At 49.4% G+C, this 14,351-nt stretch overlaps 6 protein-coding genes and 1 non-coding gene across 7 annotated transcripts; 2 read left to right on the plus strand and 5 right to left on the minus strand.

The window, feature by feature from the left end:
• Window positions 1-2,025: 2,025 nt before the first annotated feature.
• LRP88_04690 (inosine/xanthosine triphosphatase) lies at window positions 2,026-2,568 on the minus strand (the record flags this gene model as incomplete). Its single annotated transcript, XM_083241260.1, has 1 exon — window positions 2,026-2,568. The coding sequence occupies one exon, from the start codon at window positions 2,566-2,568 to the stop codon at window positions 2,026-2,028; it is 543 nt and encodes a 180-aa protein (XP_083102408.1).
• A 448-nt stretch (window positions 2,569-3,016) lies between these two features.
• Window positions 3,017-4,124, minus strand: LRP88_04691 (NmrA/HSCARG family protein; the record flags this gene model as incomplete). The annotated part of the gene is made up of 3 exons (XM_083241261.1): window positions 3,017-3,094; window positions 3,148-3,489; window positions 3,546-4,124. The coding sequence occupies 3 exons, from the start codon at window positions 4,122-4,124 to the stop codon at window positions 3,017-3,019; spliced, it is 999 nt and encodes a 332-aa protein (XP_083102409.1).
• A 792-nt stretch (window positions 4,125-4,916) lies between these two features.
• Window positions 4,917-6,359, plus strand: LRP88_04692 (fungal specific transcription factor domain-containing protein; the record flags this gene model as incomplete). The annotated part of the gene is made up of 3 exons (XM_083241262.1): window positions 4,917-5,470; window positions 5,539-6,224; window positions 6,274-6,359. The coding sequence occupies 3 exons, from the start codon at window positions 4,917-4,919 to the stop codon at window positions 6,357-6,359; spliced, it is 1,326 nt and encodes a 441-aa protein (XP_083102410.1).
• A 1,689-nt stretch (window positions 6,360-8,048) lies between these two features.
• Window positions 8,049-9,263, minus strand: LRP88_04693 (uncharacterized protein; the record flags this gene model as incomplete). Its single annotated transcript, XM_083241263.1, has 2 exons — window positions 8,049-8,840; window positions 8,916-9,263. 2 exons carry the CDS (start codon window positions 9,261-9,263, stop codon window positions 8,049-8,051), a joined length of 1,140 nt encoding a protein of 379 aa, XP_083102411.1.
• A 1,509-nt stretch (window positions 9,264-10,772) lies between these two features.
• On the plus strand, window positions 10,773-12,263 carry LRP88_04694 (mate-domain-containing protein; the record flags this gene model as incomplete). The annotated part of the gene is made up of 1 exon (XM_083241264.1): window positions 10,773-12,263. The coding sequence occupies one exon, from the start codon at window positions 10,773-10,775 to the stop codon at window positions 12,261-12,263; it is 1,491 nt and encodes a 496-aa protein (XP_083102412.1).
• Window positions 12,264-12,826: 563 nt separating this feature from the next.
• LRP88_04695 lies at window positions 12,827-12,900 on the minus strand. The gene has a single exon. It is a non-coding gene; the product is annotated as a tRNA-Val (tRNA).
• Window positions 12,901-13,063: 163 nt separating this feature from the next.
• On the minus strand, window positions 13,064-13,865 carry LRP88_04696 (S-adenosyl-L-methionine-dependent methyltransferase; the record flags this gene model as incomplete). Its single annotated transcript, XM_083241265.1, has 2 exons — window positions 13,064-13,530; window positions 13,709-13,865. 2 exons carry the CDS (start codon window positions 13,863-13,865, stop codon window positions 13,064-13,066), a joined length of 624 nt encoding a protein of 207 aa, XP_083102413.1.
• Between the last annotated feature and the right edge of the window lie 486 nt (window positions 13,866-14,351).

Consider the following 14,351-nt stretch of genomic DNA (forward strand, 5'->3'; position numbering starts at 1 on the left):
ATAAGGCTGGGCGATACAACTGGTGTCTAAAGCGATCAGTAGGGGAATGCATGAGAGGGGCCAACGTTGCAATACCTGATTCCCTCCATAGCTGAAACGTCCAACAGTATCCCCGAGCCCGTGTCCCGATGACTAGGCCATCCCGAATACTGTCATGGTCAGGGCTACGAAGACTAAAATAGCATTCGAACGTGGCTGAGCGGCAAAGTGACAGTTCCGAACGCCATCTCTTGCTGAGCTGAATCGTTCTGCATATATAACATCCACGACTAGCGGCGATTTCTAAATCGAAACCGCTTTGGTGATGAGGGATAAACTCTCCCTGTTCTCCTACTGTCACGGCCCTCTTGCACACAGCGCACAGGGTCGAGTGCATCTCCATGGGCTCTGAGATTGGGGCTGGAGCTAGTACACAACTCTTCTCATTGGATACTGGTGCCAGTGAAAATTGGTGCAAGACCGAAGCAAGAGCGAAAAGAACGAGACTTGGTGTTGATTTAAAAGGATGGTATTCAGACTGATGGAAGTTGGGGGCAATATACATATTTGGTAAAACTTGGTGCGAGACGTGAAGCCTTTGTCCACTTACCGCGCGCCATGTGGCTTCCATTGAGCCTGCCTGTTGCACTCGGGCGTCAAGACAGAAGACGACTGCACCTTTTTGTGTAGCAGTGTGCCATATGGGAATGGGATGCCGTCTTTTTCAGGTAACGCCATGTTGCACGGGATGTCATCTGTGTTGAAGAGACTCGCTCGGAATACAACGGTATCCTTCTGTCAAGCATGGGTAAGTGTTTGAAACTCGTGATGTTTTTGAAAGGCACAAATGTCTCTGTACTGACTTTGCAACAAGAAGACTATGAAAGCTGAGGCGAGGTTTGCTCGAGAGATGTGTCGAAGGAAGACACAGTACCCGCCAACGTTGCCCAGAAATCAGAGAGGGATAGAAGAATATCAAGAACAACGCAATGAAAGTAAACCAGTCTCTAAAATCGGTACCTTGATCTATTTGGCTGTGTCTACGCGTGACTGCGTGTTAAACTCGGCAGAATCGCATAACAAGGTGCCACCGTATGCATCAAGTATATCACATGACGGTTTCTCTACTTGACTCCAAACTTGACATTGGTTCGGAATACCATGCCCCTAGCCTCTATCAATGGCCACATTATTCCCTCGCACCAATAGCCCTTTCCCGGCCACCGCAAGATTCCCAGTATTCATCGAGCTTCTCCTGGTTGCGAGCCTTCATATCGCCCTTAGTGATATAACTGTATTCTTCACAGCCCATTTTAGCATCGGCCCATTTGATAGTAAGATTAATAATATTGCCCACGACTTTATGAGCGATGATTTTGATCGCTTTGTAATCTTGAATTATATCGAGGGCGCTAGTACTATCTGCGATAAAGCCAGTTAGCATATTAGAATTGCCAGTCAGCACCAGGGTCTATTTCTCGCGTCGAGATAGGGTAATGGTATGTTCGTCAAAGTTGGAAACCAGGTGGACAAAAATGAGCGCCCTAGAGGGTATTACCTAGAGATTTAGACATGTTGGACACCTAGGTCGAGTCGGTCTTGATGGTTTTGTGTGTTCTTGGTAATGATCAGTAAAGGACTTGTCTTGAGCTTGGGCAAGAGTTCTTTCGTATCTTGTCGAGCATAAGGTGGGACGCTGCAATTTTATATACCTACAATACTATAAATCACGGCAGAAGGTCAAAGCCAAGTGGACCACATCACAAGTTCGAGGCTGTGACAAAGAGATAAGAAACTACCAATAAAACAGTGACAGGAAGTCGGATTAATACAGTAAGCGAATCCATGTGTACTCAACCGAACCCTGTCCAAATAAGAGCTGTAGGGCATAGAACTGACCTGATGCCAGTCGATACATTCTTGGTCGGTAACAGAGGAAAAGCATCGTGCCCAAAACGATTGACGGCATCAGACCCAACGACTACGACATGGAGGTGGTCAACGACCTAGGTATATCCAATATTAATTAAACCCCTAATGTTCTAATCAGAATGCTAATGAGGCATTCTTGAAAGGAATCAATGCCAAGATAACCGCCTGAGTGTAAAAGTCTGCCCGATCAACAACACCATCCGTCAGAATCCCAACCGAGCCCTTCTTGTTCTTGGAGTTTGTCTGTCCAAATATCTTGTCGTCTGCATGTCCCAGCTCCACGCCCTGCCTCAGCAACTCACACGTCTTCTCTGGCAGAAAGTATCCTGCAGTTCGAGCCCTTCCCAACTTTCCATCTTTTCCGATAACAACAATCCACGCAAAATTGAAGATGGAGCCATCACGAGGCTCGACTCCTCCTTCGATTCCAACCCAAAAGTCGGCGTCTGGCAGTTCTTTCTGGGCGTTTCGTGCCCGGTTTGTTGCTCCGAGGAGGGTTTCTTCGTCTGAAAATGGTTGTTCGGCGACTTGAGAGGGAACGCTGATGCCCTGAAAGTCGTACGAGTCTGGCAGTAGTTGAGCGAAGCCTTCCCGTGTTGCTTTTGTTTTAGGGATGCTATTGGTAGCAATCACCACAATTTTCTGAGGAGTAGCCATGTTTTCTGAATAGTAAAAGTTGAAATCTTGTTGGAGAATGTCTTAACTGAGATGTAGCCGTGGTATAAGTAAGAACAGATAATGATAAAGATTGAGCGGATGACTCATCACACCGAAAGCTGCGGGATTTTCAATGTGTGCTCTCCGTTCTCCACTCCACGGTCGTACAATCACGTCAATGAGGTGATTGGTGAGTGATTCACAACACGACACAGGATAACAACATGAGTCAAAGAGACACCGGTTGATAACTAGATGCCTATTTTAACACGTGCTTACTTGCACCACGAGTATGAACTCCAGTAACAGATGATAAACTCATCAGCCCTCTTGAGAGTCCATGTACGTCTAGCTACCACATGCGAATAGTGACAGAACTATCTTGGCCAGAGCGGCAACTATATAAGGGTGGATTTCTCAAGATGCCGTGCACTCATGTTCCCTGTGCTCAAGATCCCAACACCTTGGCCCAATCCTGCTTCTTCAGCCAATCCGCAACGGTCCCCAGCTCAGGAGGCGAGTCCAGCTATAACATGTTAGAACCTGTAAACTTAAACGGGGCAGCAATTGTCAACTCACATCCTTTAGATGAATAATATCGGGATCGTTACGGCCCTCAAGCCCATACTCGTTGGCGAATGCCCAGTTCTCCAGAAGCTCAGGCTGCAAGTCAGGCGCGCAATCAAACGCAAACTGACCCATAGGAAGCTGGACAGTCTTGGCTTTGTAGCCAGTCACTTCGTTAAAGCAATCCACGACTTCACGCAGCGTAAGCCACTCCCGCCATCCCATGACGCTCTTTCCCGGTGCCTCGTGAATGAGCGCCTTCACAATCGGTCCAGTGTCCTCATCTTGCGCGATGAAGGGGAATTTGGCGCCGGGGTCCAGGTTGGACACGAATTCAATGCTGCCATCTTCCTTCTATGCGATGTTAGCAACACTCTCTTTAGTGCACAGCAACTGCCAAAACCACTGACCTTGATCGGCTGAGACATTGGATGATCCGTGAAATTGCTCAAGAAGAAGCCGCCCTTGAACACGCTAGTCTTGGACCACAAATCCGGGTACTTCTCCTTCGCATAGTCCTCCGCATCGGCCTTGGATTCATAATGGTACACGTGGGTGTATTTGCCGCCAGTCAGTTTTGCCACGTGTGGCAGTGACGAAATCACCAAGCGGCTCAGGCTGGAGAGTCTGGCAGCTATATCAATAGCATTGTTGAGCTGCTGCGTCTCCCGTTCCTTGGCTTGCTCGTTAAGCGGCTTCCCAGGGTGTGCGTTGGGTTTGCCGGCTAGCTCGTTATATATGGCCCAGAAATCGCTAACGAGGAAGACGGCGTTGGCACCTTCAAAAGCAGGCACGAGAGAGGCCGGATTGTCTAGGTTGGCTTGGACGACATCGACTCCACGGCGTTTGAGAGCCTCTGCTTTGGGGCTTGACGAGTTGCGAGTGATACCTCGAACTCGCCAATGAGGTTCATTGAGAAAGGTGTCGATAACGGAACCTCCTTGGCCTCCTGTGGCTCCGATGACGGCGATGAGGTTCTGGGCAGTCATGGTTGATTGTTAGTTGTTGGTTGTTGGATAGCGTTGGTGGTAGTGTAAGTGGAAGTGTGTTCAGAGCTGGTCGATGATGTCCAAACTTCGGACATTCCCCAAATTTATATGCCTCTTAGAAACAAGTACTTAGCATATGATTTCTAATATCATCCCACGATTGTCAAGTAATCACAACGTTAACGGAGCAATATCGTCGTTAAATGCCAAGCCCAGTCCGTCACGGCCCCACTAAAGTCCGCTCCGTGGCCGCTCTCTATATCCCCTTCCGCTCCATCCCGCTCTCACTCAGCATCGTCCTCTTCATCTCAAGCATCTGCAGCCTCGTTGCAAACATTTCCGCTTTCCCCCTCCTTGTCCATCCTCAAAGCTAGACACATCAGCGGAAAGGAGCGGACTCACTCCGCATTCGACATGACACCCTCCAGGGCCCGTCATGCCTGTGAAGCATGCCGGTAAGTGTTCGCTCAGACTCCCACTTGGCCCGACCGCAGAGCGGCATACTTGTCCACCTAGGCAATATGAGTACGCGAGTGAATCCGCTAATAACCCTCCCTAGACGTCTCAAGAGAAAGTGTAACAAGGAGCTGCCTTCGTGCTCACTCGTGTGTTCCGCACCAGCACCTTACACCGTAGACCCGGCCACCCAAGACTAATTGATGCCCAACACAGTGTATTCGCCTTGGCAAGGTTTGCGACTATTCCAATCCCAGCTCGAGCAGAGCTACAGAAGCTGCAGGTCTATACCCCCTGTTCGAAGATCCTGCTTGCTCGTTCCCGTCATCCTTCTTCATGGATGCACACCTCTTCACTCCCTTGAACACCACCAACGCTTTGACAAGGGGCCCTACATCTCGCTTACGGCTGATCACCTCGAACCACCTTGCCATCGAAGAGCGAGGGGCTCTGCACGAAGAATACTTTACTTCCATGCATCAGTGGCTTCCCATGATCAGCGAGAAGCGACTGCTAGACGCTCATCTTGCCTTGAATGATGCCTGCCACGATCTTCTCCTACTTTGCATGAAACTCTGCATCATTCGTGTTGACAAATCACCGCCCTCCCAGCATCCTTTGTACTGCTTGGCAAAATATCTCTCCTCTTCCGCCGAAAACGAAGGCCTGGCCTCTCTTCGACTCATCCAGGCGCTTGTTCTTCTTGCTGTCTATGAACTATCACACGCAATTCATCCGGCTGCGTATCTCACCATCGGTCGCGCAGCTAGGCTGGTCATTTTGATGGGCTGGCATGACAGAGATGCCCAACAGCTGTTCAAGCCAGCCGATACGTGGAGTCTACTAGAAGAGCAGCGCAGAACGTGGTGGGCTGTTTTCATACTCGATAGGTAAGTCACTATCTCGGCTTCTGTCGAGAACAGCGGGCATCGACATTGTGGCTGATACTCTTCGCCAGAGTCATCAACACAGAAACCAGTGGGTTCCCGTTTGCCACGCCAGAGCCAAGCCCCGATGAACTCCTGCCAGTGAACGATGAAGACTGGGGCAGAGGAAAATCAATCCCCAGTCAACCACTGTACACGGCATCCTTCAGCACCTACGCACCTCTCGGCTGCTTTGCCAGGACATGCCAAGCGGCTCACATGCTCGGCAAGGTCATCAACAACAGAGATGCCAAGCAGAGATCCTCACAAGAGGCCGCAGATCTCCTCACCGAGGCCCAGAGCCTTCATCAAGCACTGTCCGCCCTGAAACTCTCTATCGAGCAGACTGCGGGCTATGAATCTGGCCAATCCGAGTATCCCCTTTGGAGCGCCATCGCCATCTGCGTCTCAGCTCAATCCCTTTTGTACAGTTCGTACGGGTGCCCAGATGCCCCGGGTACCGCGAGTCGAGCACGATTGGCCCTGGACACAGAGATGCAAGGCCTCAGCGTAGAGGGGTTGCGGGTGTTGGCTTCTTCCACGGGTCCTAGACTGGCCCAGATTCCAACTCAGTGCCCTTTGATGGCAAGATGCTTATATGCTACTGCGACTGCATGTGCGTGGTTCATACGCGAAGATGGTGAGCCAGAAATGCGAGACGCCTTGAGACAGATGGTGAGCAGCTTGATGGCGCTGTCGACGCGTTGGGCTATTGCAGGTTCGTATTTTGATGTTCCATTTCTTACATGACTGACAATGTCAAATAGGTGAATATCTTGCCTTGCTTGAACAGAGTGGAACCTTGAACCTTATCGACACTGAACCTATCATGGTTGACGCTTTCTCTCAATAGGTAAGGCCCAGGGGGGTTAGGAATACCTATATACTATCTATGGAATGGCAAAGACTATTAGGTCCTAAATATAGTTAGGGTTAAAAAATACTAAAATTGTTTAAACTATAACGTACATGAATAGCGAGTGCAACAGATAAGTAAGTGCAACAGCATACTATATAACTAAAAACCACTAAACCTTAAGTCTTTAAAAATAGCTATAAGATAGCTAGAGACTTAATAAGACAGTTTCTAGGTATTTAACTAGTAAATAAACTATATATATTTTTTTAAAGATTTTTAAAAAAATTCCTTAATATAGAAATAATAATTTATACAGTGCGAAGTTACTTTTATTTATACTACCTTATAAGGCATAGCTATCTAAGCCTAAGAAGATTATATAACAATTTATATAATATTATAACCCTAATCTAAGATTTATAGCTATATTAAGCTTAATTTAAATTTTTAAGAATTTCTTTAAATTCTTATTATTAGGTAGGAATCTGACTGTTGCACTCGCTTGTCTGTTGCACTCGCTATACATATGTATACGTTATCTTGATTTTAAATTTATTAGCGCTCTTAGTATGTTTTTGGCTATCCCTGGGGAAAGTTTAGCTAAAGGGTTTATACTAATATTAATATCTTGTCTTTTTCTTAACCTGCGTAGGCTTGAAAATGTCTCGATTTCCTCTTTTCAAGTTCCTTAGATTCCATGCTTGGGCTTAAAACTGCAGCATGTTGGTATAGACTGATGATGAATATGACGTTGGTATATACCCCTGAAATTCCAACGCTTCAAAAAGAACAATGTGCCTGATGCTATTCCCAACGCCTTGTATCTAGTCAACTGGTGGTGGCTTGAAGACCGAATCACCCGTTGGCGGCAGTCCCGCAACACGACCTCTGGTCTCTGACATCAGCTCATGCCAGTGGCTACAAGAATACCTGGTCTCCATTCTTAGAGCTCCCCTCGGTACCCTACCTGAAAATCTTGGTGAGAGACGTTTCCAGGGCTCCAAAGAACTATAATCCCCTCGCTTGGCTCGATCCTCAGGACTGTCAAGCTCGGTCAAGAATTTATAAAGAAATGGCCCGTAGTCGCCGGAAGGGTAGACTAGAGCTCCATGGTCGAGAAGTGTCTTCATCATCGGGTATCTCAGTGAGTACTCAACCCAGCTCGCCGCCTCCAGCGCACTTCCAAAGTAACCTCCTCTTACATTCGGATCCGCTCCATGGTCAAGGAGGAGATTTACCACGGTCGAGACACGCTGGTGGACTGCCAACTGCAATGCCGTTCCGTAAAACCCGGCAACCTTGTTCACATCTGCTCCCGCTTTGAGAAGCGGCACCAGGGCGGAGGATTTCCCTAGAACTGCCACAATGATCGGTATACCCAAGAAGCCGCCTTCGAGGTTCGGGTCGGCGCCGCGGTCGATCAGCAGCTCCACCATGTCTTGATGATTCATGTAAGCCGCATACTGTAGCGCAGAGCCGTACTTGAAGGAGCATACATTGCATGCCAGAATGGCCGTCCAACGAGCACCCCGCGTTTTGGTAATACTTCTTGGGTTTGGGATTTATCTGCCATTTGAGAGGAGAGCTATCTCGAAAGCAAGTGAACTTTTTGATTTGGGTACATGAAAGTAATGATGAAAAGACTACCCGTGTCCTGCTCAGCTCCCCGAAACCTATCCCATCCTACTTCAGTGGTTGATTCTCCTTCTTGTTGCCAGCAGATGAGCCCTTGGGGGTAGTGCCAAAAGTGTTCTTAGACTGAATCGCCTGTAGAACTGGAGGATTCTTCGTGGCTGGGTTGTCGTTCAGCTCAAAGCCAATGAATGAGATGGCTGGGTGGTTGCGGAGGCAGTACCACACGTCCAAAGTGACACGGATGATACAAATCACGGACAATGATGGAAGCACATCCTTGATCTCAATCCGGTCGATATTGTGAGGGCGGTTGACCCGAAGCCATTGCTTCACCTGGTCCAAAGTTTCAACGTTGGCGTCTCGAAGGTGAACGTGAAGGACAACGTTAACTGGACTTTGAAAGAGTGGCAAGACTGCCCCTGGGGTCCAACCTTCATGAGCCAAGTTGGGCGCAAGCAGAATGGGCATTCGACCCTCATCAGGATTCTGGAGGTAAAACGGCATGACATGGAGCTGGGGATGTCTTCCAGGTCTGACCAGGTGCATAGTGGCCATGCGGTTGAATAGCTGAGCTGTGGACAGGATATGTCGATTGTCGATAGCATGCTGGAGTTGTTGGATGAGAATACTGGTAAAGCTGTCGGGGCCACCTCTGGTAGTGCTATCAAAAGCAGATGCTGCAATCCACTCCTTTCGGTGTCCAATGCCTCCTCCAGCAGCATAGCAGCAATCCAAGAGAATCAAGGCGTTGGTAGGAGATGGGTCGATGATTCGAGTTCGAACTTCTTGGAAATCGATTTGCTGGGCTGGGGCACCTGGGGCACCTGGGACAACTGGGGGCTAGCTCGAGGCGAGAATCAAGTGTGGGATTCGGTCAACTTGGATGCCTTTTTGGCCATGGCCAATGTAATATACAATGGCAAGATCATCTTCTGTGAGTCCATCGAGTAGTCGAGTAAGGTTAAACGAGAGCGTGGCATCTGGGGCTGAATCTCGTCTTTCAAGCGACAAAAGCTCGACAGCATAGCCATAGGACCGCTGGAAAAGGTCATGGACACGCCTGGCCTTGTTACCGACTGTGAGACCTGTGTTCCCATCCGCCTCCCAATAAATAGCAAGAACTCTCATCTTGTTGTAGAGCTTGTTTCGAGAAGAATCGCCGTAGTAGTTGCGGCAAGCCTCAGCCATGGCAGCCTGGAATTCGTGAACATGCATAGTTGATGGACGCCAGGCGTCGCTCGGGTGGGTGGACGTGAATGCCATGGTCGTGATGGCATGGGAAGACAAAGAAATAAAGTTTCGTGTCTGCGTGTGTGTGTTTGTGTTTGTGTTTGTGCAGATCGACCCAAAGATCTAAGGTGTAATGAGGAGGATGAAGGAAGAGAATTCAAATCTGAGATCGGGAGCGAGGAGCTTTACTTATAGCCATCCAAGACTATGATTCACGATATCTAGGGTTTGACCCTTCAAGGCTGTGATTCAGAATCTTGAGAATCTGAAGCTGTGCACAAACCTGTGTTGTTATTGTTGTTTATGGAACAAGGTTGGTACGATGCATCGTCAAAACTTGTTTGCCAATCAAAGTTTGGCAATTCGCCGAGATGTTGTATTCCAGCTGCCTAGCCGACCTGTCCCTCGCCGTCCTCCTCCTCGACGCTGGGGCTGACATCAACATATCGTCGACAGTCGAGTACTTTCAGGTTCAACACCCCAGCATGATCTCTCCTCCGAATAGCCCTTTAGTATTAGGGAAGATGCCTTGCTTGAAAAGACTATCTACGCGTGATTCGTATTCTTCCATCTCCTCCATTGAGTGAAATAGCCCGCCGGAATCTCAGTATGGCCAGTGTCCTGTGATGATGGTATAGAGGTTAGATCCAAGGCTGAAGATATCTGTAGCTGGTGTTGGCGTGCCCGCTGAGGTGGGATCTGAAAAACCGGCGTCTGTGAGTAGGAGCTGCATCATTGGAGTCTTCGTGTGAAGTCGTGAGCAGGTAGCTAGCCCATCCTGTGACCTTGGGTGCGTCACGTGCTGCAAGGTGTTTGGCTTTCAGTGGCTACCTCCCTCTTTCCTTGGGTTGAAACGCTTAGGCGGGGGGCAATGCATGAGGCTGGTGCAGAGTTAGGCAGGCTTCCAGGGTCTGGTTGGGGGCCAATCATTGACTGAGACCAGGCAATTGTTATACGAGAGTAGAGTTCAAGGTCGAGCGGGTCTAGTAGCAGTCCAATTGACACTATAAATGTGAATATGGCTGCGACATAGGCCTCGTAGACAGTCTAACAGTTCCCGCTATTCCGTTGAACGACTTCAGGCGCTAACTTTACTAGGTGGGTAGTACAATTACACTGTGGCTCCCGTGCTAGTGGTCTAAGAAAAAAATGGCACACTTAGCAAGTACTCTACCTTTTCAATCCGCGGAATCACAGCATAAGAGGCTTATGATGATAAATATAAGATCATATATAGACTTTAGAGTATAGTTTATTTATTTTATATATCTATCTATCTATTTTACTCTAAACTGCGTCTCTATGGCCCGTCAAAGGTCTCGTTACCAACCTACAGTATGCCATTTTTTTCTTGGTCTAGGTGCCGTGTTAGTTTGCCGGGCCCACAGATTTTCAACTCCGAACTCGCTTCTTCGCGCCATTCTTTTCCTACTGCTTCACAACATCCTTCACTCAATTCGCCCTTAGAGAGTGGGCCTGGAGCTGCTACGGGGCCGGAGAAGCATCATCTGTCAAATTGAGGAGAGCTCAACACCAACGACGATGCCTGCACGCGATCCTCAGCGCGAGGAGAGGCCTCAGAATGGAGTCTTGCACGATGAGACCTCGCCTCTCCTCGCTCGCGCACCCGAGACGCCTCAATTGGACACCAAGTCCCTAACCGAGATTCACAGCATCTGGTCCGAAGCCAAGCTCCTCTGCCAGTACTCGCTACCTCTGATTGCGACCTATCTCCTCCAGTACTCGTTCACCGTCATCACGACAGTCGTTGCCGGCCATTTGAGCGCCGAGGATCTCGCAGCCTCTTCCCTGGGTTTGACCACCATGAACATTGTCGGCTTCACCATCTTTGAGGGTATGGCGACCGCTCTCGATACCCTCTGTGCCCAGGCCTATGGCTCCGGCCGTTTCACAGGCGTCGGGCTGCACATCCAGCGCATGGTCATCCTCATGACGGTCGTCATGGTCCCTGTCGCCACCTTCTGGCTTTGTTCGCACTGGATTCTTCCATTGCTCGTACCCCAGCGGACTCTTGCCCTCAAGGCTGCCTCTTTCTTGCGTGTCAGTCTCGTTGGACTGCCTGGATATGCTTTCTTTGAGGCCGGCAAGAGGTTTCTGCAGGCTCAGGGCGATTTTGGTCCAGGTATGGTTATGCTCATCATCTGCGCGCCCGTCAATGCCTTTCTCAGTTGGTTCTTCGCCGTAAAGCTAGACATGGGTCTCGACGGAGCTGCTTTCGGACAGGCCCTTGCGAATAACCTCAGACCTGCGCTGCTTCTGCTGTACATTGTCGTCTTCGGGAAGAAGTCCCACCGCTGCTGGGGCGGCTGGGATGCACGAGCCGCCTTTTCCGTCAGGGAATGGGGCCCAATGGTTCGTCTGTCCGTTGCAAGCACAGCTGTTAATGCCGCCGAGTGGCTTGCTTTTGAGATCCTCATGATCAGCACCTCGTACATCGGAACCCGTCATCTCGCCGCCCAGACCGTGCTCAACACACTCTCCATCGTTACATGGCATATCCCATTCTCGATCAGTGTCGCTGTTACCACGCGTTTCGGTCACCTCATAGGTGCAGGAGCCTTAAAGGAAGCACGTCGAGCCGCAGTTCTGTATGCCATCGTCTTCTTGGCTGTGGGTGTCTTCGATGGTGTCTTTTTGTTCACCCTGCGACGGCCGTTAGCAGATCTCTTTTCGGAGGACGCTGGCGTGAGAGATCTCGCCATTCGGTCTATGCTCACCGTTGCCGTGTTCCAGATCATTGACTCGGTCATCTGCGGAACCAACGGTGTGCTGAGGGGCCTGGCAAAGCAGTCTGTCGCTGCATGGGTCGTGCTGGCCGTCAATTACCTGGCTGCCGTGCCGTTTGCCATATGGCTCGAGCTTGGAAGCCCGGATATGAAGCTTGATGGCCTGTGGGTTGGCCTCGGGGTTGGGATGGTAATCATCGCCATAATTGAGTGTGTATACATGAAGTGGATCAGCTGGCAGGACTGTGTTGATGACGTGAGAGAAAGGGAGGACGACGGGACATAGAATGTCCACGTTACCCCCAAAGGAAAGTTCTCGTTATGGTCTAGATATTATGTAGCGATACATGCACATAGATAGTCGTTGGTGCTGCGACTTTACAACGCACACTTTATGAACATCTATAAAAGGGGCAGAGGCCACAAGAATGCTCGGATTTAGAAGAATGACTTGGAGAATTTCAGATACTATTAGGAGCTATGAGGAGTAGGTGAGAGTAAAGTAGACAGGTCCCGAGATAGCTTCGTCTAATTCGATGACCTTACCTCTGCAAGGGTTACGAAGCTAAGAAAGGGGGCGGTGAAAGCATAAAGAAGAGGTTTAGAGAGCCATTACTTGTTAAGATGAACGTGACAGTTTAGCTTGAAGCGAGGAGAATGAAGAGAAATAGTTCACCAACTTTACAAGACCCAACCAAGCATGTTTTAGTGACGACGTCAAATAGAGGCTGAACAACTCCATAATGGTGACCACTTAATACTGATGCATGAATGTAGAGGAAGGGGGAGCAGGAGGACAAAAAATGAAGGACACGAAGAGCAATAAAGGCCTCCACAGGGCAAAAAGAGTGGTTCCGCCCGGGATCGAACCGGGGACCTTCTCGGTGTTAACGAGATGCCATAACCAACTAGACCACGGAACCGAGGTTGCTGATTGGTTGAGCAGGGCTTCGCAAACGCAGGCTATTCCCTGTCCTGCGCGTAACCTTGTGGACTAAAGGAATCATTGTCTACTCCCCCTGTAGAGCATTGAGTATTCCAATATGTACAACATCCGAAGTATTCGAGTAGTTACCATTGTCTTTCCTAAAGATACCCAATGGCATGCAGGCCAAGCAACTCATGGCCAACACCACCACCGCTGTCAACCAAGAGAGGGCCAGATTTCTCGGCAGACTTGTCATCAGCCGCAAGACGTTCCTCGAATGTGTAAAAATCAACCCAACGAGGTCTAGCCTTGGCATAACCAGTCATGAAGCCATTGAAGGCCTTTCCGAGACGGACATTCTCCTTCAGAATGCTGAAGAAAGGCTTCTCCGTCCTGAGACCATACTGAACAGGACCGTCGCTGGTATCCTTGGGGAGTTGATAGTTGGTCTTGGCCAAGAACTCAGGAAGACCTTGGAAGGTAAGAATCATACTCTCGAAGCTGTAGATGAGACCGCCTTCCATGGTTGGGTCTCGAGTGGACATGGAGAAAGGTGTGGCGACATGTTGATCCATGCCAACCTCCTTGACGATGCCATTGGCAGCCAGGTGCTTCAGGATCCGAGCTGCATTCCTGTTAGTAAGAGTAAAAGGATTATGGTACCAGACGAACATATCAACTAGTACAGGGTCAGCAGCTGTGCCAGCTGCCAACTGCTCACTGCTCTGAGGCTCTTCACCAAGCTTCTTGAAAACCCCCAAGCTCAAAGCCGGTTCTGAAGGCGGCTGTCCGGGTTGGCTCACCCCAGTCAATTCTCGCCAGCTGCTCTCCAGGGTTCTCGAGCTCTAGGATGAGAGCGGCGGCGGCGGCTATGACCTTTTGCCTCGCACCCTCATCCCCAGTCTCTGTAAAGAGCTTGCCGTTGGAGACGACTGCGTGGATTACCTTTTTCGGATACAATTCAGCCTTGTTTCGATCCTACAGCAGCAAAAGCCTGATCAGCCAAGACCCATGTGCCGATGTTGTTGCAACCAGACCGGGGCAGGGCGCTATTCGTAAAGGCTCATATCAAGCTTGCCACTTTTTTAGCACCACGTTGGGCGCCTTTTTGCATCTAAAGTCCGAACTGGCCAATCACATATAAGAGTCTGTTGGATAGTCATGGGGCCAATGCCACCGGCTCTACACAGCCTCATTGTTTGTGTTTTCTAAGTTGAGGGACTTATCGTTGGCATCTTTTAAGTATATGAAGCGAGTGACGCTGATCCAGTTGGACGCAGTAGGACAATCCTTCAGGCGATCCTTGAAGCGATTCGTCTATCTATAGGTGTAAACTAACCAATTTCCAAGTCGAAGCTGCAATGATCCTCATCATAGGGGAGCTGAGGATAATAAATTGTTGCGCCCCTTGCTGCTACGTCTCACGCTCTTTCCAGTCATCATGAG

The sequence above is a fragment of the Fusarium phalaenopsidis genome (genome assembly GCF_050370095.1).
Source record: "Fusarium phalaenopsidis strain FUZ10S chromosome Unknown contig_32292, whole genome shotgun sequence".
In the NCBI taxonomy this organism is placed as follows: Eukaryota; Fungi; Ascomycota; class Sordariomycetes; order Hypocreales; family Nectriaceae; genus Fusarium; species Fusarium phalaenopsidis.